This window comes from Eublepharis macularius, chromosome 8, assembly GCF_028583425.1.
Source record: "Eublepharis macularius isolate TG4126 chromosome 8, MPM_Emac_v1.0, whole genome shotgun sequence".
Taxonomy (NCBI): Eukaryota; Metazoa; Chordata; class Lepidosauria; order Squamata; family Eublepharidae; genus Eublepharis; species Eublepharis macularius.
In genome coordinates this window covers 81,094,417-81,117,629 of record NC_072797.1, presented here as the reverse complement: position 1 = coordinate 81,117,629, position 23,213 = coordinate 81,094,417, and the positions used below count along the sequence as shown (strand labels likewise).

The following is a 23,213-nucleotide window of genomic DNA, read 5'->3' as shown; positions in this document are numbered from 1 at the left end:
TGCTGCACCCCAACAAAGATGCCTGCCTTGAGAGGTGGCCTGCCCTACGAGGGGAAGGAGTTACACTGAAGGTGCAGGCAGGGTGCTTGTCCACCAGCCTGCCCACCCACCCCCCTTTCTGGCAAAGGCCAGGCTTGTAGCCAAAGCACTAGCTACTCGCAAATGCCCCCACCCCCACCCCGCTGCTGCTATTCTGACAAACGCTCACCTCTCTCCCAGAAAAGTAAAACCACAAAGGCAGAGGGACTCTACATTCAGGATCAGCTCCCCAAGTCTCAGAGCTTGGAGAGACGGCTTCATAGAGACAAGCAGGGGGAGGTGCTGAAATGAATGACAAGAACGCCCTTTGGAAACAAACGGAGAGACTTAAGGGTCCATTGAATATGATGGAAGGCACAAATGTCCATTGACTTGCATTGGATCCATTGAAATACATTACTGCACCAAAAAGGTGCAAGGAAAATGTGGGATGGACCTTGAGAGTCTTGATCTGGGGCTGGAATGACGGCCCCCAAAGTGGAATGATGGCCCTCAGAGTGGAATGACAGTCCCCAGGACCAGAAAAACTGCTCTGGGGCCATCATTTCACAACTGCACCACCTTTTTCGTGGGATAATTTCCATGGCTGTGGCGGGGGGGGGCGGTGTTCCTAGGCCCCAGATGGCTTAGGGAGCCAACTGACTTACTCACCACCCCCTGCCATGTCTCACACTGCAAATCTGCCCCATCTTGCTACAACTGCCAAGCACAGGTGAGGAACTCTGGCACAGTGGTGCCTGGGCACTGCGTCATCATAACTGGGTGTTACAACAGGGGAGAGGCCAGATATGCCAGTGTAACTCCAAGTTGGCTTCCTGAGCACTTTTGCACCCCCCAGGATTGCACTGATAATCTTGCAACTCATAGGGAATGTGACATTGCAGGAGTATGACATTTTTTCATACTAGTTTTATAAAAATGTCTGAAACCATGCTACTCAATATGTTAGATAAACATGATTATCAGTTATTGTGATTTCACCATGTTTAATGTGCTATTTGGTTTTCTTAGATGTGGATGAATGTGAGATTGGTGCCCATAACTGTGACCTGCATGCCTCATGTGTCAATGTCCCAGGAAGCTTCAGGTGTAGTTGTAAAGAAGGATGGATTGGCAATGGAATTAAGTGTATTGGTGAGTAAAAATAGATTATTCAGTTTACAAAGTTATGAATGTGAGTTAATTGGCTATTACTGGGTAGTTGGGTGTTTTGAATGGTAGCTAGAGCCCTCAGGGTATTCTCAGTTCTTTGGAATTGTCCTTCCTGTACATTCAGGAGACAGGGCCATCTTGCTAATTCACTTCTCAGTGGAAGAGGGGCTGTCTACCTCCCATCCCAGTCACATCTAGTGACTGGAATGTAGGGCTTTCATAGTGATCTCTGGAGTTCACTTGTGTGGCTTAAGTGAAAATAGTGGGATTTTTTTCTTCCCCTCTTCCTTGCCCTACATACCCTAGATGAGGATGAGAAACCATATGTGTGATGGAGGAAAATGTCGTGAAATTCAGATCCTGGCATGTAATATACATAATGCCACTTTCAAGTGCATTGAACTCTCCGAATCTGTCCTTCCATGCTTATTTCTAGCCATGCAGGTGGGGAATGAAAACAAATGAGTCTATCCGTGTGGTGCTGGTGGCAAGTAGCCAAATGTGTTGCCACAGCATAAGTTCAGAGGAGTTAGCCGTGTTAGTCTGTAGTAGCAAAATAGAAAAAAGTCCAGTAGCACCTTTAGACTAACCAACTTTACTGTAGCATAAGCTTTTGAGAACCTCAGTTCTCTTCGTCAGATGCACTGATGAATACAGTTGTCCTATAGTTTGGACCAATAGGACAAGAATAAGAGGAGCCCTTGTCCATCTCCTCTTCCCCCAGCCATGTCCTTCCTTCTGGACTGGGCTGAATGAAATTAAGGTATATATCTCTGTTTCATTTCGATCTCCATTTGTTGCTATATGAACATTTCTATTCTCTCCTTGTGGATGGGAGGAATCCTGCAAAAAAAAAATAGATTACTTCTTTTAGGTCTTATTAAATAATTCTTTGGAGCATAGCAGAAATTAAGGTAATTATTATGTCATTGATAATGCAAACTTAGAAAGCATCTCTAGTGGGAATAAGCAGGATTGGTGCAGATAGCAACCCCTGAAGGCACAGGTGCAGACATCTGTTTTAATTTTCTCCTTGATCCTACTGCTAAAGACTGTATCCATGTAAGTGATACCAAATCCCCAAGGTTGCTTACAGATGTATATTGTTTTAGTGATGAACCTGTTATAGAAACAAACTTACATTGCTACAGGAAAAGTTGTAAGAAAAAAGCTGGCACAACCTAATTGCCTTCAGATTCTTCTTGGACAGAACTGCAAGCACTGAGATGCTGGAATTGTTATTTGTATCTTGTAATGAGACATCCTTGTAGAAACATATTTTGAAAATCAGCTTTCTCCAATTGGCTTAAGAATCCCATTTTTGATTTTGCTACTACAGACTAACACGGCTAACTCCTCTGGATCTATTGCATTAATATATAAGGCAGAGTGGCGCAGAGTGGTAAGCTGCAGTACCGCAACCCAAGCTCTGCTCATGACCTGAGTTCGATTCTGGCAGAAGCCAGATTCAGGTAGCCAGCTCAAGGTTGATTCAGCCTTCCATCCTTCTGAGGTTGATAAAATGAGTACCCAGTTTCCTGGGGGTAAAGTGTAACTGACTGGGGAAGGCAATGGCAAACCACCCCGTAAAAAGTCTGCCAAGAAAACGTCATGATGCGACGTCCCCCCATGGGTCAGTAATGACTCGGTGCTTGCACCTTTATCTTTAAGGAAGACACTGCCAGAAGGGATTACAGCTCATTCTCTCAGAACAGCTGTTAACAAATCATACTTGGAGGTTCATCAGCTTTTTGCCTGGAAGGGTGCAGGATTCTCCCTTCTTCTCTGGAAATTGTTTGGGCCCCTTCTGAACACTGTGACTGACTTCTCACATATATGGAAAAACTACTGTGCAATACATCCTAGTGGGGGGAAGACACACAAATAATTTATTCAGTCTTCTAGTCAAAAGATGGAGGAGAGGGATACAAAAAAGGAAGAGCAGAGGTATTCAGTTTGGAAACAGCTGTGCCTGAATTGTCATACATCAGACTTTATTCCCCTCTTTCTACCTTAACAGGAGGGTAGCATAGCTCTGCAGATGACTATTAGGTCAAGATACCAGCTTGGATTGCATTAGACAAGAAAAAAATGTCTCTTTATGTAACTTTTTACATATGACAATATTAAAAGCAACACAGAATCAAATTAAAATATTCATCCAGACCAAAAATCTATCAAAAACAACAATCATCATCCAAAACAGAACCATCCACTGAAAAGCTCTCCTGAAAATTCAGCCTTACAGCTTCTGAAAGTGCAACAAAGTGGATGTCTTCCTGACATGTTTAGGGAGGCCATTCCACAAAGCAGGAGAAATGACAGAAATGGGCCTTAAATGGGACTCTGTGGAGGCTGATCCTCATGCCATGATCCTCCTCATGTTGGGCCTTGCTCAAAAGAGCATAGTTGCCACAGTGTTATATACTGGGAAATGCAGTCCTGCAGGAAGACTGAGGGCTGTAAATGCCCCTTCCCTGCCCCTCCTCCTGCCATTTACTGCTTAGTCATTGTGTGGGAAACAAGGGTCTGAGAGTTATTGACAAAAGAAAGAGTTTTTTTTTTTAAGAAGAAAACAGAACTATAGACATTCCCAAGTTTCATCCCAAAGGAAAGTGAAGTGAGAATTGTGCCCTGTCTTTTATTCAGTAGGAGGTGCTATCCTGTATATAGTGACTAGAGATGGGCACGAACCGGAAAAAAACCATGTGGTTCGTGGTTCGTCAAATTTCACGAACCACGAACTTTCACGAGCCTGCCCTCGGTTCACAAACTGGTTTGTTTGGTTCGTGAAAATGTCACATCCAGGTCAGAAAATCGTCACTTCTGGGTCAGCAGAAGGTCACTTCCGGGTCAGCAGAAGGTCTGCAGGAAGTCCATCCCCTGTTGCCTAGGAAACTGATTGATCAGCACCAGGCTGCCTGCAGTGATGAACCAAAAAAAACGAACCAAACAAACCAGCCTAAAGTTCATGGCGGTTCGTCAGAAATGGGATCTGACGAACTGCTGGTTTGTGAACCACGAACTGGCCTGGTTCATCAAAAATTTTGGTTCGTATTTTGGTTCGTGCCCATCACTAATAGTGACTGCTCTTTAGACATTGCCAGGGGAGGGAAATGATGTTGTTCAAGGAACACAGCAGTTTACATTTCTAACTTCTGTGAGAGAAGAAAGTTAGTACTTTTAAAGGTTTAAAACCTCACAGAATTATGCTTGGGAAGACGTCCTTCCTGAGATACTGGGATGAAATGTAGTACCAGGTAGAATTTGCAAGCATTTTTGCCAATTTTTGCCCAAGAGGGAAATGCCACCTAACAATGTAGAGTTTAACGTGTCCTTAAAGTTTTTCCAAGATAGCTTGCAACAGTACCTGAACAGTAGCACTCTGGTCTGCATGTACAGGCATTTTTTATTAAATGAGGTTCTAAGCTGAGTTGGGGTGGGGTCCAATATACATCTTTCCATACTTGGGAGGAAAAAAAACACTCAACATTTCTTCCATACACCATTTTCTGACATGAAACCCAAATCAGATTCTTTCTCTCCTGATGAACTCCCCCTTAGCCCTTTGCCATAGAGCCTCTCAGGAAACCCACATTAGCTGCTTTTTCATACCAGTCTGCAAGGTTTTGGAGCTGGATGTACTGCTCACTAACAAGAATGTGTTTTACAAATACAAAGTGGTGCTAATACTAGATCCTTTATTTATGCCTAAGATAAACTCCTTGTTCCACAAGACCAAGGAGCTAATATAGCTCTAATAAAGTTATCTGCTATATGTATGAAATGAATAATTTGTTTGATGTAGTGGTGTTTTGTTACCTAAACAATACAATAGAGTAATATAATTATAAACCTGTAAAATAAATTTATTGCACAACATTCTATGTATATTGCTAAAGTACTTCTGTGCCCACCACTAATACTATAAATACAGAGATATCCTGAAGATATCTAATTGCTTTGCTCTTTGGCAGATCTTGATGAATGTTCCAATGGAACACATCAGTGCAGCGTGAATGCTCAGTGCTCAAATGCTCCTGGATCTTATCGCTGTATCTGTGCAGAAGGATTTACTGGAGATGGATTCACTTGTTCTGGTATGAGAGATTTAAGACTTTTTCTGGAAGAATTGCCACTTTCTTGTTTCCTGTATAATCAGAAATCTGAGCTCCAGGGACATGGGAAGGAGAAACAATCAAGAAGTTCTTCTTTAATGTAGGTTAGGATCTTTTCACAAGTCAACAAACTCATTTGTAGAACTTCTTAATTTTTTTTATTTTGGTTTTCACACTATGTACCATGCAGTATAGAAGCCAGTTCTTCCCAACATTTTTTTCTTTTTCTTAGCCAGTCTGCACACATTCTGCTGTTATCAATCAGGTAACTGGTTGGATGAACTCCATGGCTTGAATCAGGATGGGGATAAGAAAACCAAGCGATTTCCCAAAATTTCAGAAAATAACTCTTGTTCTTCTAGACCTGATTCCAAAATGTCAAAAACCTACTGTACTCCATATGACATCATTAGGAGCAGAACCAAGTCATCCCTTACCCTACACCAGGAACAGCAAAGCTTTCCACCCATGATTCACAAAACCATACCTCACCACCTTCACTTATCTTCACTTATCTTCACTCAAATAAGCAACAGCCAGAGGGCCTCTCTGCAAGACCTGCGCTGCTTGATTGTGTCTGACTCTGGAATGCTTAAATGACAGCATCAGGCCTCCAGGGCCATGTCATTTTCTAAAGTGCCTGATTATTCAGTAGAAGTGCTAGATGGCCTAGATCCCACATGTCTGAAGACACTGTCCACCTGGGATGCTATCATGTCAGTTCTCACTGGCAATGCAGATGAAAAGTGCCCAGGGCCATAACGTTTTCAAGGCATTTGACATCACTGACAGGGCATTCAAGTGCTCCGGAAAACATCATGTTCCAGAGCTGCTTTTGATTTGCACTTTCCCAAAAGCTTGGCTTTCTAAGGTAAAGGAGCTGTTCTTGGAGACATGCCACCCAATTCACAATGCAGCAAAGTACTGTGAACTGAAGAAGTTCCTATTCCATGGAAGGTTTGACAACATCACTACTCCAGCTCTCCTTGTTTTGTTTCTCCAAAGAAAATTTAATTTTGGCTATACTTGAAAAATTGGCTTTTCTTCCCAATGTGTTATACTTTTCCATTTAGAATTGGCAATTCAAATACTCAAATTTTAAGTACACACTTACATGATAGTTTTAAATATATCCAACAGATATTGATGAATGTGCAGAAAATATTAATCTGTGTGAAAATGGACAATGTCTGAATATTCCCAGTGGATACCGTTGTGAGTGTGAGATGGGCTTCACCCCAGCTACAGACAGTCGATCTTGCCAAGGTAAGTACTGCTATTTCAGCTTCATTTCAGCCTAGGCATAGAATGTTTAGTGCATACTTTACGTATGAATGTCATTCCCCACCACCACCACCATGGATGCTTTTGCAGTGCCGACCATGATAAAGGTGGACTTGATTTTTTAAAAATGTTTGTATAACCTTATACCAAGAACTTACAACTTAGTTTTGATTGATTTTGATTGATTTTATCTGTGGAGAAGGGAATCCAGGCATCAGAGTCTCTCTACCTTCTACTTAAGTCTTCTCTTTCTTTATAATTTTTTCTTATAAAATTCGTTCTCTTTCTCTGTCTTCCTAGGACAAAATATCAGAAAATTATATCTTGTTTCCTAAAGGGATATCCTGCTTCTTAAAGCCTGTTAGCTTCCCTGAACTATCCAGTCTTTTCTAACTATTCTATTATAGTAACATTATTGGCCTTGTTCATGATTCTCCTTCACAAATTTAAACAAAAAAAAGACTTAGTAGGGTTCACTGAAACATATTTTTGCAACAATCTTCAAAGTACATTGGTTATTAATTTGTATCAAGGTTATACATTTACATGAAGGTTATACATTCTCTGACACTCAAAATACATTATACAGTTCCAGGATAGATTTCTTTGAGTACTTAACACAAATAAACATGCCTCATTCAAAATCATACATACTCTTTATTGCAGACATAGTTTGAATACCCATCTATGTATAACAATAAGGAGAAGGCATTCTTACCAATGCATTTGGATGTGCCCAAGATTAAATTAAACTCAAATTTGGCTGTTTAAAGTCACCATGGGGGTATCAGAAATGACCCAAAACACATGTAAAATTCTAGGAGTAGTAAAATATATATCTTCCTGAATTTTGAGATGGTTTCTGATTCAGGGAGATGCAGTAATAGGGAGGGAGAGACAAAATGTTGGCCTGCCCAACAGTAGTTAGTTAGTGTCTTCATCCCTTTAAATGTTAAAGGTATTAGAAGCCCCAGCTAACATCTGATAGACAGGTAGATAGGAGGCCAGATCTACTGTCATTGGAACTATAAGGGCCATTATTTCCTATGAACTGGCCTGATCTGTCTGCAGCCCATAGGAAATAATGCCCCCATTTATAACAATGACAGGTAGACCTGGTCTCTGTCCACTCAAATATCAGCTGTTAGTGAGGGGGTACTTATCTGGCCAGCATCAGAAAATGGCAGGTAGTTGTCTGGGCTGGCAGGAAAACCCTGCACTCCTTCAAGGCTTCACTGCCTCACCTGATTTGCTGGTGAGCTTCTGCACTTTCAGGAGGCTTGGCTGTTCAGCTAAGACTCTCGGAAGAGCAAGAGCCTGCTTGCTAAACTGGTAGGGCAGCAAAGTGCAAGACCCTACCTGTCAGCCCACGAGATCACCTGCCATTTTGCAGTGCTTCCAGGTAAGAACCCTTCCTCCAGTTAGCAGCTAAGAGCTAATAGTCCAGTGATTAGAGGACAGATCTACCTGCCATTGTAAATAATGACCCCATTATTCCTACAGGTAGACCTGACCTCTCTACAGCTCATAGGAAACAATGGCCCCTCTATTTTCAATGGCTGCTAGGCCTGACCTCTGCCCACCTTGGCTGTTAGTCACCATCAGTGTCCTATTCTGCAGCTTGCAGGGAGGCGGCAGGAGTTAACGCAAGCAGGCAGGCAAGAGTCAGTGTGGGCTGCAGACAAGCAAGAATCCAAGCAGGCAGGCAAGGGGCAGGGTATAGCAGCCACAAGCCAAGGCACTGACAGCAAGCTTTATTGGAGCTATTGAACCAGCAAAACTTCCAAACATCTGGCGGCTGCAGGCTTATAAGAAGTGGAATCCCCTGCTAATTCTGATAACCTGATTAAAGACCCAGCTCCTGTCAATGGTTACTACATCTCATCTCCTTCATGGGAGAGATTGGAGTGAGGAAGACCTTGGGCTGCTCATTGTGTGTTCCTTCATTGTGTCAGTCTCCTCCCTGGTCTTTCTTCACCTCTGATCCCACTGCTCAGCACAACACTCTGTGGGTGCAGGACCTTGGCAGGGCTCCATAGTGGTTCTATGTCATTGGGAGGTGCTAACAGGGTACAAGGCTCCTCAGGTGGTTCCTGATCCATTGTGTATGTAAGGGGGGGTTGGAATCCAGACCTGGTTGCTGGAGAAGGATAGTGAGGTCTGCCTGTGGAGTGTTCAGATGGTCCTGCACCTCAGAGACCAAAGTGCCTGAGAAGTTTTCCTCATCATTCAAAGAGTACGCCCCAGTGGAACTGGTGTACCATGACAATCAGCTGTTAGATAGGGCTTCTAGTCTCCTTTAATCTTAAAAGGGACAGGAAACACTAACAGCTGTTCGGTGGGGCCAGTTTTGTCTCCCTCCCTCAGAGACAGGGGATGAGAAGTGTCCCAAATTTTCTGGACCTTCAAAATATACCCTCCCCAAATCCCAAAATGGTAATGAGGGTCCAGAAACTTCAGGATGATGAAAAGCATGCCTTCTGAGAAATACGAATCTGAAATCAACATGAACATTTTTGAAGTGTATACCCCAGTTGCATAAATGAATAATTCAGAATATTTATCACATTGATGCCCATTAACTAATTATGCTATTATTATTTCAGATATTGATGAATGTGCCTTCCAGAATATCTGTGTGTTTGGTACTTGCAATAACTTACCAGGAATGTTTCACTGTATTTGTGATGATGGCTATGAACTGGATAGAACTGGAGGAAATTGTACAGGTATATTTTATTTATTATACAAAGTTTAAATATATAGTCATCACATTTGAATCCTATGCTTGTCCCAAGACAAGCAGGATAGTGTTCAATTGGTTATTCCATTTTATCCACAGCAGAATAGTTTGAGGAATTGTTATTCTCCTCAAAGTCACTGAGAAAGCTTCATAGCTGAGTGAATATTTGAACCCAATGTGCTATGTATCTTACAGACTTTCAAAAATATGACCCAGATTTATATTATCTGAAGAAACTTGAAACTGGATTTGTAAAAATATTCTGAGAGATTTGTTGTGTTTAACTGAAGGAAATTTTAAAGACTCCATTTCAGCTGATCTTTATATTTCTTACTTTAGACATTGATGAGTGTGCTGATCCTATCAACTGTGTTAATGGTTTTTGTGTGAATACTCCTGGAAGATATGAATGTAACTGCCCTCCAGATTTTCAGCTGAATCCAACTGGAGTTGGTTGTGTTGGTAAGAAAAAAATGTGCTATGTCAGAATGTGCCATGATAGGCAGAAAATTGCAGTGGTACCACATAAAGCAGTCTTCTGTCATAACTGAAATAAAGTCAGTCAAATTCTCAACCAATTAAAAACCATTCATATGAATTGGGGAAAACAAAAGATAGATACTGATTCCAAAATTATTTCATAAACCAAAGTCTAAATAGGTTTAAGATGGAATGGGATAAACTTACAGGTCTATGAATTCTGATATGACCGTTGTGTCACATCATATTCAGAAAGCACGTGCTACTTTGTTGTATTCCTTTTGTTGGTTGACAAGAAACTGCCATAATTATACACAGGGTGTTGTCTGATCTAGTAGAGATGTAGCCAGTGATTCTTGGTTAAGTGTTCAGTGATATGTCTTGGTTAAGTGTCATCCTTACCATGTTTGAGGTTGGGAAGAACTTTTTCTCCATGTCAGATTGACAGTGGTCCTTGTTGGGATGGAGGTTATCTTCTCCCGTAGCCTGTGGTTTGACTCACTTGTGCAAATCTCTATGAACACTTATATGCAGTGCACTTGCTTCTTTGCTTGTGGCAAATAGTGTGCAAAATTCTGTAAACTGATATTTGGTAAACTGGTAGATGAATGGCCCTCCCTTATTGTGAGGAGAAAGAGACAAAACAAAACGACCTTTTGTCTCTCTTCTAGCACTAATACCTCTTCTCCTATGATCTCATATATACAAATAAAGACATGAATGCTTCTTATGACCCATGTACGTGGTTTTTTTCCCTTTATACAGACCAGTTATTTTAAGAACTTATCCAGTATACAATCTATATGTCTATCAGAACTCATAATGGACAGGATTTCATATAAAAAGTTGTGTTTTTTTCCTGCTAACAATTTATGGTATGCATAATAAATGTCCATGACTAGTAAACTCAGCTACATTTGTATGCTTTCTGTATAGATAACCGGGTTGGCAACTGTTATCTGAAGTATGGACCAAGAGGTGATGGAAGTTTATCCTGCAACACTGAAATTGGCGTTGGAGTCAGTCGTTCATCTTGCTGCTGTTCTCTAGGAAAGGCTTGGGGAAATCCCTGTGAGATTTGCCCACCTGTAAATAGCAGTAAGGAATTATTCTCTTCTATTCATGTCTGTGTAGCATGTATGCTGATGAAAAAAACTACTAATAAGGCACCATAAGGAGTAAATCCTCTCAATAAAATAAAAGGAGTAAATCTGATGACGTCATCCACGCAGTGGTTTCTGTATATCATGCACTATTCCTTGGCGCACAGAACATAAGCAGAATCTCTGAATTTGAAATCAGTGGTGCCACACAAAGCATGTGCTGACTTTCGGTATGGTCACTTGAGTTGGATGCAGTGGTTTCTTTCTGCTCTGTGAGGAATCTTCCATTGGAGGATGATTTCGTCTATTGGATGACAGAGTACTACCAACAAAAGGAGTTTTCTTCCAACAAAAGACCCCTTGCTTAACTGAAGAAAACCACTGGATCAGCCAGTTTGCAAAACAAAGATGTATTTCTGGCTTCCCTGTGGGAAATCAGTACTGTCTGAAGAGTGGTGTGTGTCTGCAAATGTACCCAATAGCCTTGCCAGTCATGGCTTTCCTTAAGTTCTAATCTAACATTTGCTTCTGCAGAAATAAAACAAGTAAAAATATTTTAATCAGTGTTATTAAATAATTTGTGGTGACTAATTAGTGAATATTTTATAGTTCCGACTTGAAATACTGTTGTTTCTATTTTTATTTTCATAAACCTCATTATAATCTAAATGCCTCATTTCTCTACTGGCTACTATGTTAATAATAAGGACAGGAGTTTTGCATTTCTTTGCTAATGTTTGTTTATGTTTTAGATTTTTAAAAATTCTATCAATTATTACATTTGTGGCAGCACCTTTGGTACTGCTGTCCAGAAAAAGTAAATCTGTATGAAAGGGTCAGTCACAGGATCAAAAGTATTAGGTTCTGTACAGTAACGGCTTGCTTAATATTCAGGTGGTAAATTTCACTTGCCATGAACAGTAGGCCTCTTTTGGACTAATCAATTGAATGACAACAGGGACATCAAATGAAATTATCTGTATGATGAATCTTGTCACTCTTTATTATTAATTATGCCTCTTTCTGTCTAGGTGAATATAATACTCTCTGTCCAGGAGGTGAAGGATTCAGACCAAATCCCATAACTATTATCTTAGAAGGTAAGTTCATCTTGAACACTCACTGTTATGACTTTTGCTAATGGGAAGGTCATATTTTATAAACTGTCTGCATTTGGAAGGTAGCACGGCTAAGGACCGCTTTCATTGCATATCTGCATACAAGAGAAAGGCACTGCAGATTTAGAATGAAGTTGTTAATCTGCAAGTTCTGTTGAAGGCACTGTATATGCAACTGCATAAGAAAACTGAAATGCATGCATTTTGTCAACTCTGATTGTTTTAGTCATTTGAATCATGGAACAATGTATAGAAATTAGTTTTCAATGATTCAATTCTGCATATGTTTACTGTTCTTTCTGTTAAGCTTTTTCTACTTAGCCACATTTTTTAAAAAAAATAAAGATCTTCAAGGAGCTGTTCTGGAATTTGTTATCATTTTACCAGTTTTTAGAACCAAACTATACGTGATAATGAATTTGTAGCTGCCACAGCTTTGCCATCCTCATTTTTAGGTGATTTTAAAATGCTGCAAGGGCCTGATCCTCATTGGGCCTGCAGCATGGCACTCTTTCAAGTGCTGAAACAGCTGCAGGAGACCGCCCCCCCCCCCCCGGGAAATGTGGGAAGAGTCTTAGAGCCAATTAAGCAAATGTTAATTGTATTCAATTGATCTCCTATAACTTTTCATGTAACTCTTGTCAGGTAGAAAACACAACCTTCTCTTTCTTTGCAGACATTGATGAATGTCAAGAGTTGCCTGGTCTCTGTCAAGGTGGAAACTGTATCAATACCTTTGGCAGCTTTCAGTGTGAATGTCCCCATGGGTACTACCTCAGTGAAGAAACTCGTATCTGTGAAGGTACAAATTCTCCCCCCTCTTATTCCAAGACGTGTCCTTTCTCAAAACAGTATTTTAACCTGCAGACCTTTTTCTTTTCTTCCTGAATCACTGTCTTCATGCAGATAGTGATTCTAGGCTGTGATAGTGATTCTAGGCACCCTAGGCTGTGGAAACTGTATTGTACTCCACAAATGAACTATAGAGTGCAGAAGCAATATGGGTGGAAATACTGGGATCTAAGAGTTACTTAAAAATGAGGGTGTTCTGTCACCCAGCTGATCAAACCCTTGAGGCTGACCTTGAGATGGAGAAGAAAACAAAGGAGGTGACTAAAGCAGATTATATGATACTGGTTGTCCTCAGCTACACGGGTAAACATGTGTTTGTGTTGTGTTGTAGAAATGACATTCCATCCATCATAAATGACTGTACACTGGAATAATTGGTCACAGATCCAACCTGAGGGGTAGTGATCTTAGACTTGCTTCTGAGCATATGCAAGACCTGGTGAGAGATGTAGATGTCATTGTGCCAACTGGAACAGTGACCACAATGCTATTAAGTTCAGTGTCCTTGGAAAGTTACCCCTAAAGTCTAAAATGTTAATCTTTGATTTCAAAAGAGGGAACTTTATAAAAAATGAGGGGAATAGTTAAAAGGAAGCTGAAAGGGAAACCCAAGAGTCAAATCTTTAAAGAATGCTAGGAAGCTATTTAAAACCACACTAACTGAAGCCCAGATAGAATGCTTTCTCTGGGTTAGGACTGCCTAAAAGACTGCCTGCCTGGTTGACGCCCCAAGTCCAGAATGCCATAAAAAGTGGACAATAGGTCTATCAGGGGCTTCTGAGCATAGTGTCTAAAGGAAACCTCCACATTCAGAGGCAGTAAACCTCTGAATACTCATGCCAGAAGGCAACATCAGGGGAAGGCATTGGCCTCTATGCCCCTGTTGTTGACCCTCCAAAGTAACTGGTTGTCCAGGATGCTGGAATAGATGGACCACTGGTCTGATCCAGCAGGGCTCTTCTTATATGTTCTCATGTATTAAGAATAACATAATATAAATGAAAGGACTATTAAGCCCACCTCCCTTACACCCTGTTTATAAGCATATATTCTTGGAAGCAAGACTCTGATTTCAGTGGAACCTATTTTCAGATAAATGTGTTCCATAATTTGGTCTTAATCAGATAAATTGAAAAAGATCCAGTTCTTCATTTATGTCCAATATATAATGAGATTGTCTTCTAGCGTGATGCATGAATATGTGCACTACATTTGAATTGGTGTTATTTATTAAATGATGCTTAGGAAACGCAGAAGTCTCAGAAGAGATCAGCTCTTAATCAATCTTGTTTACTCTCTTCTCTCCAATTAAGAAATTCTGATGCAGTTCAATTTGTGCTTGCTTGCTTTTTTGTTTCTAAGCTCTGTTATTTCATCTTTCCAGATATTGATGAGTGTGTTGCACATCCTGGTGTCTGTGGCCCTGGGACATGCTACAACACCTTAGGGAACTACACTTGTATTTGCCCTCCAGAATACATGCAGGTGAATGGAGGACACAATTGTATGGGTATGTCACCCTTCACATTTCTTCCACTTAATGAGAAGAGAATGGACTTCAGCAATCTGCCTATAAATCCGCAAAGTTAAGAATGGGTTACACATACAATCACCCCTCACTACCACCCACGAGTGCCATGGGCAGCTGCTTCCACGGGGCTCATCTCATTGTTATGAGATGTCCAAGTAGAATATCTCTTTCAACTAAACTAACATTAAAAATGTATGTTTAATAAATAAGTTAAATCTTGGTTCAAATGGTTTTTGATAGATTCAATTTCAACATGTAACAAAACAATTTGAACCAAGATTTAAGCCATTTCATAAACATATATCTAAACATGCATGTAGAGATTCCTGCTCTGTGCCCCTCCTCCCACATATACATGCATTTGCAATATTATTTTTCCCCTACCTCCATTTCTTTTAATTATACCACCTCTTAGAGCTTTGGGTAATCAATCCTACCATAACTTAGAACAAGTTCTATTAGTTCATTCATAATCTTCTATGATAAATTGTTCTTGGAGTAATTCAATGAATTGGGTTCTCTCCTTCTGGTGAGCCTTTCATAACATCATAGGTAGAGTGAATTCCCATGCTGCCCCTCCACCCCCAACTGTGCTCCAAAAATCAGGCAACTGCAGCAAAGAGGAATGGGAGAAGAAGAAATGAAAGGCACTCCTGATTCACTACTGCCGCCTTTCTCCCTTGGCGGGTAAGGAGCAGACCAGTGTTTCCTTATCCTTCTTTTGCTGCTTCTGCCAAGGCACTGCCTGATGCTCCCCTCTCAGGGCTGTCAGCTCATCTCCTTGTCTCCGATGACAGGGCTGGCGATTGGTGCCTCTTCCTGATGTACTTGGCTGGGCTACCATCCACAGAGCAGGAGGAAGGCTGTAAGTGCACCTTGGCAGTACCTATGAGAAGCAGCAGAGATGTTCATCTTGGGGCTGGCAGCTTGGCCTTGCAGAAAGCAGAGGCAAGAAGAGTGGTGCAAGGCCAGCAGGGGACAGGAGGCAGCAGGGAGAGTGGATTCCCACTCTTGCCCGAGCTCCAAAAGAACCTTCAAGCTGCCACCAGCCACCTTTAAAATTTGCAGCTCCAGCAAGCCTCACCACCTCCTTGCTTCAGACTGGGAGGATTCTATGGCTTGACATTGAGATTCTCTGGTTTGATATAGGTTTCCTTGCCCTAATTTGGTTCTGTTGGGCTTTGTTGGTGCAGCTTGCATTGGGAGTGGGACATTTGGGAGTGGCTTTGCTTAGAGGTTGCCTTTGCTCTAGGTTTCCATTTGGCTAGAAAGCCTTAGAAATATTACCCCCATTGGAAACAATAGAGAGTGGCTTGGGGCAGCTTGTTCAGGGGCCACTAAATTGAATCCCAGAGTCCAATCTTCCTGAAATTTGGGAGGGGACATGACAGGAAGGAGTATGTTCCCTATAAATTTGGCAGATTCTTGAAAAATACCCCCCCCCCAGCCAACTGAATAGTTTTACCAATAGGGACCAATGGCTAGATAAATTTGGGATTCTCTAACTGGATTACAGAATATGACCTAGATTTCAGGGATACCTTATTTTTTTGAAATCCCTGAAACCCAGATTCAGATCACCTGGATTTTTGGGGGTGCACACCCCTACGTTTAAGATAATTGTAACTGTTACATGTGAAGCACTTCAAAGTTCATATAACCTTTCTATATTTGTAGATATGAGAAAGAGCTTTTGCTATAGAAGCTATAACGGAACATCTTGTGATAATGAGCTGCCCTTTAATGTAACTAAGAGGATGTGTTGCTGCACCTATAATGTTGGTAAAGCTTGGAACAAGCCTTGTGAACCATGTCCAACTCCAAACACAGGTAAAAACTGCTTTATATACCTTTATTTGGAAAACGCTCAGAAATTGTGTACGTTGTACCAAACCCAGCTTTGAAGAGAGACCGCAAGAAACCATGCTTTATCTTAACTGTGGTTATTTTTTGAAACCAGGCTTTTGCTCACAGGCTATCACTGAATGCTACCTTGTCTGAGCAAATTTGGGATTCAGTGCCTTTACTCCACACCAGAAACCCAGCTACCTTAGGAAAAGAGGAAAAGGGTGTAGTTAACAGCTGAATAAAATCAATATAAATTTTGCTCCTTGTTTCAGCAAATAATACTAAAAATGTGGTTTCCTAAGCCTTATCTTCTGGCTTTACCCTGGAGGTATGTAATCTCTTGAAATGTACCAACAATGGAAGAAAATGATGAATGAGAAATATATATATATATATAAATATAAAAATATAAATATAAATATAAAAATATAAATATAAATATAAATATATAAATGTTCTGCAGAAGTCTTGGGAGACACAGGATCTCCTATAATAATGAAAGAATCCATCCATCTGCCTGTCCGTCCATCTATGGTAGATATAAGTCCTCAGAAATGAAGTGCCAAACATGAAGGGAATCAGAACATCCTGGGTCTTGTAATCACCAGACCACCACCACCATACACCCACACTGCTTTGTATATTTGAGGGAATGGTTGTCTCTGGCAGGCCCAATGCATCAGAAAATAAAGCTAAACATCTGAAAATTGGGCACCCAGTTTAGGATGATGATAGAAGTTGCAGTGCCAAAAATAAAGGGACTCAGGGCATCCTGACCAGAGTACCTGCACAAACTTCCTGATGCTATTTGCAGTGGAAGCTAAGGTTGACTGTGGCAGGCATAACTCATCTGAAAATAAAGCTAGGCCCTCAAAGTTGGCCAACAACTTTGGCATGATTGTGGGGGTTGTAGTACCAAAATGTTATCTGCAAAAGCCCCTGCCCCATGCTATTTGCAATGGAAGTTAAGTTTGTTTGTGGAAGGGATAACTCATCAGAAGCTAAATCTAGGGGTTTCAAAATTGGCAACCAGTAGTACCCAAAAATGAAGGGAATCATACATTCCTGGCATAGATTATGCCCCAAGCATCCCTCTGGTATTTTTAATGGATGCTTCAGTTTATTGACAAAAAGCCAGCAAGGACAGGCAGTAGAGACAGAGATGGTGGAAAATATCCACTCTCTTCAAAAACAAAGGGAGTTTAACATCTTCCCTGACCTGTCAAAGCCTGTGAGGTGTAGTGGTTAGAATGTTAGAATAGGATCAAGGAAATCTAGGTTTGAATCCCTCCTTTGCCAGGAAAGGTTGCTGGCTAACTTTGAGCCAGTTACACCCTCTCAGACAGACCCATCTCACAGGATTGTTGTGAGGATGAAATGGAAGACACAGGATGATGTAAGCTGCTTATGCTGGCAGATCTAATTTTGCTCACAGCTCTTCATAAAAATATGATAACTCTTGCTTCATCTGGTAATGCTGCAGCTGTTTTGGCAGGTAGCAAAATTGCTCATTCTTATTCAGACCACCATTAAATCATCATTATCCTCATCCCTGATCTTTATTGTGTGATCAAAAAGCCATAGGAACAATAAAAGAGAAAATCAAATACCTTCAAGATAAGACTGCCATTAAATAGCATGACTTCAGGGAGCTAGGATGTTGGTGAGTTGAGCGACCAGGGGCAGTGCCCCTAGTTATTCAGCAAGAAAGGCCTTATGTACAGGTTGTATCTGTAGAATTACAGTTTGTGTTTATCCACACACACATTTTCCAGATTAGAAGGCAAGAGGACATTAATATCATTTGCTTATTTTTACTTAAAAATTTAGTTAGATTTTGAGCTCAACTTGCAGCATCCAGTCATATAAAAGTGAAGAATGCATCAGATAGTAAAATGTAATAGTAAGATTCACCCAGAATAATTCCATTCATATCCAAAACAGGAAAATCACAAGTGAAACAAACCATAGCTGGTTGAAGATAAAGTATTAAAAATGGAGTATAAAAATAAAATATTGTTTTTGAGGAATTACTAGGAAAATTCTTTTTAAAATTTTGATTTTCTTTTTTAGTTGATTTCAAGTCTCTTTGTGGGAATATTCCTGGTTTCACTTTCGACATTCACACAGGAAAAGCTGTTGGTAGGTTAACTTTTAAAGGCTGTTAATTAAAGTTATTTTTATAACAGTTTAAACGGAACATACCTTTTTGTATTTCATGTATATCATATGTATCCAGAGCCCATTCAAATGTTCAAGGAGTGTACTCCTCTCTGTGGCTATGCATAGAGGTGAAGCAGTTGTCTACACAACAGCCTGCATCTCAAAATCATCATATATGTGGGAAACTGTGTTGTCAAGAAGACTGTGCTGACTGCTGAGTCTGAAGGCATTAAGGAGTACCCAGTTTGGGTCTGGAGCCCCCATCCTGTGTCAGACATCACAATCACATGTGAATTGTGGGGTTTCCTCAATTCCTGCACATGTGGTGCCTGATAAGGATCAGGACTGTAGTTTAGGTAGAGAAGGGCTTCAGCTACATGCTATTTCCCCAGCGGCTAAAACCATTCCAAGGGCACTGTTGGGCCTGTCAGGGAAACCCATATATATCACAGGAAGCAACCTGTGTACTCCATGATACATAAAGTGTCCCTTTGTTGGTTTTCATAGAGAAACTACCCTGACTGGATTGGAGTGACTGTTTTTAGGGCTGCTTAATGCACATAATTTAATACACATAATTTCTTTGACTGTTGTATCAGTTGTTACAGAACCATGACAGCAAACCTAAGCAAATCTACTTATAATTCTATTTGAGTCTGTTCAATGGAGCTTGCTCCCAGGAAAGTACTTTTTGTGTTCACTAAAACAAATTGTACAAATTTTAAAAAATAATTCTATAAGCATGCATCTATAACTTCTCTGCATTCCTGACTCTTATGTCCCTGCTCTTTGTATATAAGTAAATAAAGTAAAATTTAGTACTAAATTCTTTTATGTGTTATAAACTTAGGGGAAACTGTGAGAAAACTTGGGTTTTGTTGGAGGCCTAAACAGCTGCATTTGGCTAAAAAAATGTTTGTTTTTCAGATATTGATGAATGTAAAGAAATCCCAGGGATTTGTGCAAATGGTGTTTGCATCAACCAGATTGGCAGCTTCCGTTGTGAATGTCCCACAGGATTCAGCTACAATGATCTGCTCTTGGTTTGTGAAGGTGATGAAAAAGAGAATCTTTTCACATTTAACCTCATAAGCAGGTTCTTAGAACAAATCCTCTCAGCAATTGTAGCTGTCCCCACTCTGTTTCTCAGACTGGGGTTCACAGACCTCTAGGGACCCACATGGGTTCTCCGTGGGGATCCACAGTAGGCATCAGCTAATGCATCCATCCCTGCAGCTCTTTTTATAGACTTGCTTGCTCTGTCCAGCAACAACAACAGCACTATGTCAGGAAGGAAGGTTATGCATGGTTGTTTTCCAGCAGTGATCCCTTTAGAGAAAAGAGCCGGAGGCAGAGCTGCTACCTTTCTGTAGCTGAGCATCCAGCAATATATATTGCATGTGCCATAAATACATATTCTAATAGTCACTGATAAATTTGTCCACTGTGAATTTGTCCAGTGCCATTAAAGCTAGTGCCCATTGCCAAATTCAATACATTAATTCTGTGTTGTGTAAAAAAGTACTACTTTCTATCAGTTTCATTCAGTTAATATCATTATTAGCCAGTTTGGTGTAGTGGTTAAGAGCACGGGACTCTAATCTGGAGAGCCGGGTTTGATTCCCCACTCCTCCACAAAGCCAGCTGGGTGACCTTGGGCGAGTCACAGTTCTCTGGAGCTCTCTCAGCCCCACCCACCTCACAGGGTGATTGTTGTGGGGTAATAATAACACTTTGTAAACCTCTCTGAGTGGGCATTAAGTTGTCCTGAAGGGCGGTATATAAATCGAATGTTGTTGTTGTTGTTGTTGTTGTTGTTGTTGTTTAATACCATTAATTAATTGAAATTAGTGAGATTTCTCTAATTCTAATCAGTGGGATTTAAAGATGCTTAACTTCACCTTTGTATTGTATAGGGGGGAAATACCCTTCATACAGATTAACAAAAGCCTGTACTAACAGTCAGCCTTTAATCAAGAATCATTATTGTTACAGATATTGATGAATGCAGCAATGGTGACAATCTCTGCCAACGAAATGCAGATTGTATTAACAGCCCTGGTAGTTACCGCTGTGAATGTGCTGCAGGTTTCAAACTTTCACCCAATGGTGCCTGCATTGGTAAGAAATCTCATTTCCACCTTTTCCCTTTCCTTTTATGTGCATGTTTCATCTAGAATCACAAGGCAAATTTGTGTGCACATTTCTCCTATTTTGCAGATACATTTTGTTGTATAGCACATTTTTTATATTTAAGCAACGTAAGAAAGTGGAAAATACAAATAATACATGTGGGGAATCCTCTAGGATTTGCAAGGGCATCTCATTTCCCCCTGTATTCCCCACTATTTCCCCTTTCCCTTCCCTGTCAGCCCCTCATACACTACCCTTTTTTTGCTTCCTTCTCTCCTTCCCACCAACCAGCCAACCTACTTTTATCCGCCCCCGCCCCCCAACTTCAGCATTCCCTTCTTCTCTAGCCCTGGCAGCTTTTCCTCAAAAAAAAAGTCTGGCTGAGTTGCTCTGTGGCCACAAGTGCAGGGCCAGGGCCAGTTGCATGTTGACCCCTAGCTTTCAACTGGTCCCAGTTGCACAGTGGCCATCAGGGCCCAGCCAAGTTGCACCGTGACCACTGCTACAACTGCACTAAGCCCAGTAGGGGGATGCCTGCTGCCACTGGGCCTACTTCCTTCTCCCCTTTTCACCCATCAGCCTACCTACCTTTATGTGTCCCCATGTCTTCAGCTTTCCTTCCTTCCCTACCACTGATAACGTCTAGTTCACCTTTCTCACAGAGATTCAAGGTGGATAATGGTGTGAATTAGTACAGTCAATTTCAAGGATATCTCAATAAACAATGTAATGGGGTCTATAAATGCAAATTTGCAAAGATTTAAAACCAGCAGAAATCCAGTACAGAGTTGAAGAAATGCTGAAACAGAGCATAAGCAGTTCTAAGACTGATACATTAAACAACACTAAACAGCAGAGAACAACATTAAACAGCAGGGAACTACCAAGTAGGAGCAGATCCGTAACCACAGGTAACATACAGCAGCACATTGTAGTAATGTCTGTGGTCCCTGTCCCCTCTACTGATGCATCCCTCCAAGACCACTTTGTTACAATACAGCCTATCTGAGTAAAAAGCCCTTTTGAATAATTCAGTTTTGCGTCATTTACAGAAAGCTAGGAAAGTGGAAGCTTTCCTGACCTCTTCAGGTAGGTCATTCCATAAGGTGTGTGCCACCACAGAGAATGTACATATGTAGACAGCTGTTGATCTTGCTCATGTGGCACCTGCAGAAGGCCCTGTTCAGATGAGTGAAGCTGCAATGGTAGAGCATAGGGAGAGAGGCAGTCCTGTAGATATGCTGGACCAAGACCATGTAAAGTTGTGTATGTGATTAATAGTCTGTCTTCCTAATCACCTCCAGCCCAACTAGCTAAAATCTAACTGTCTACCATATTGATCCATGAGTTCCACAGCTTGTTTTTACTAGTCCCATAGTCAAGGATTTCTGATTCTTTATACTTTACACCTTGACTGCAGTGTTACTGTGTGTGGTCAGAAAAACATAAGTGTACTAGATGTGTATCTGGGGGAGTTAGGCTTATTTTCCAAACTGAATCAAATTCACTCTGAGGAAACCAAGTATAAGGTCAAGGCATTCCTTTCTCCACTTCTAACTTACATTCTAAAAGTTACAAGAAGTTATATTCTAAAAGTTAGAATAAAGCTATATTAGACTTAAATTTTGCACGATGTATAGGAAATGATGCACGCACAAATTCTATAGGATAATTTTGACTAGGTAACAAGGTTTTAGGAAAGCTTAAAAGAGAGCATGAGACCAGTGTTGCCCAAATAGCTGTCCATGTGAAGGCTCTGCAACAAGCATGTTTATAGTGGGGTATTTTAAACAAGCAGAGCCTTTTTCTGACATGGAACAAGCATGTGTGTAGTAGGGTATTTTAAACAATATTTTAGGATCCTAAACTAGTATATAGGGAGGTCTAGGTTCAACTCAGCTCCCAAAAGAATGAAGGACAGTGTTTTTAAACAAAAAGTTTTTATTGAATTAACACAAAGCCCAATTAAATAACTGTTATGAAAAAGAGCGGGAGGATGAGAGATTTTTTTTAAAAAATAGAAAACTCAAAAACATTTCCCTAACAGCTACCTACATATTGGGGAAAATGAAAAGGAGAGAACCCAAGACATACAAACCTGATCTCAATGAGGGAGGGAGGAAGGATTCCCTGGCAGCAGTGAAGCAGCTTTAGAGCTTTGGAAATTGACCAGGCAGAGGGTGAAAGTGCAGCAAAGCAGGTCCGAGAGAGGTTGACAGTGAAGTCGGTGTTACTGAAGGAATTCCAATCTGGCTACAATAATTGGGGCTGAGAGATAACTTTTTATACCTCTTTGACAGAAATGCGGATGGGTGGGGGTATTCACATCTGAACAGGACAGTGTTTAAAGAAACAATCTTCGTGGGCAGATTTGAAAAGGAAGTTTGTTAATACTGTAAAGAGGAATTTTCCTGGTTTACATAAAAGTATCAAAATGCTCCACTGAGGAGGTTTGGAAAAATAGAAGCATGACTGGGTGATTGACATGATCAGGAAAGGGCAGAAATCTTCCTGGGCGATCATTAAGATGGGGCGGGGACTGGCTGGAATCAGTCTGTTGCTTATTGTTTTAGAACTCTAGGTTATTCCATTAGGATCAGATTATTCATGGAGGAGGCTCTGAGGTCCTTGGGGAAATGGCCCTCTTGG

At 40.8% G+C, this 23,213-nt stretch overlaps 1 protein-coding gene across 1 annotated transcript in view; it reads left to right on the top strand.

Moving 5' to 3' along the window:
• The window catches only part of FBN2 (fibrillin 2), a 286,019-nt gene that overhangs the window by 207,797 nt on the left and 55,009 nt on the right, over positions 1-23,213 (top strand). Inside the window, exons 32-44 of the mRNA XM_054986552.1 lie at positions 1,051-1,173; positions 5,169-5,291; positions 6,450-6,575; positions 9,200-9,322; positions 9,676-9,798; positions 10,753-10,914; positions 11,951-12,019; positions 12,714-12,839; positions 14,274-14,399; positions 16,098-16,250; positions 18,342-18,410; positions 19,359-19,484; positions 20,427-20,552. Of these exons, the coding sequence (XP_054842527.1) occupies positions 1,051-1,173; positions 5,169-5,291; positions 6,450-6,575; positions 9,200-9,322; positions 9,676-9,798; positions 10,753-10,914; positions 11,951-12,019; positions 12,714-12,839; positions 14,274-14,399; positions 16,098-16,250; positions 18,342-18,410; positions 19,359-19,484; positions 20,427-20,552 (1,575 nt within the window). The remainder of the gene's footprint in view (positions 1-1,050; positions 1,174-5,168; positions 5,292-6,449; positions 6,576-9,199; positions 9,323-9,675; positions 9,799-10,752; positions 10,915-11,950; positions 12,020-12,713; positions 12,840-14,273; positions 14,400-16,097; positions 16,251-18,341; positions 18,411-19,358; positions 19,485-20,426; positions 20,553-23,213) is intronic.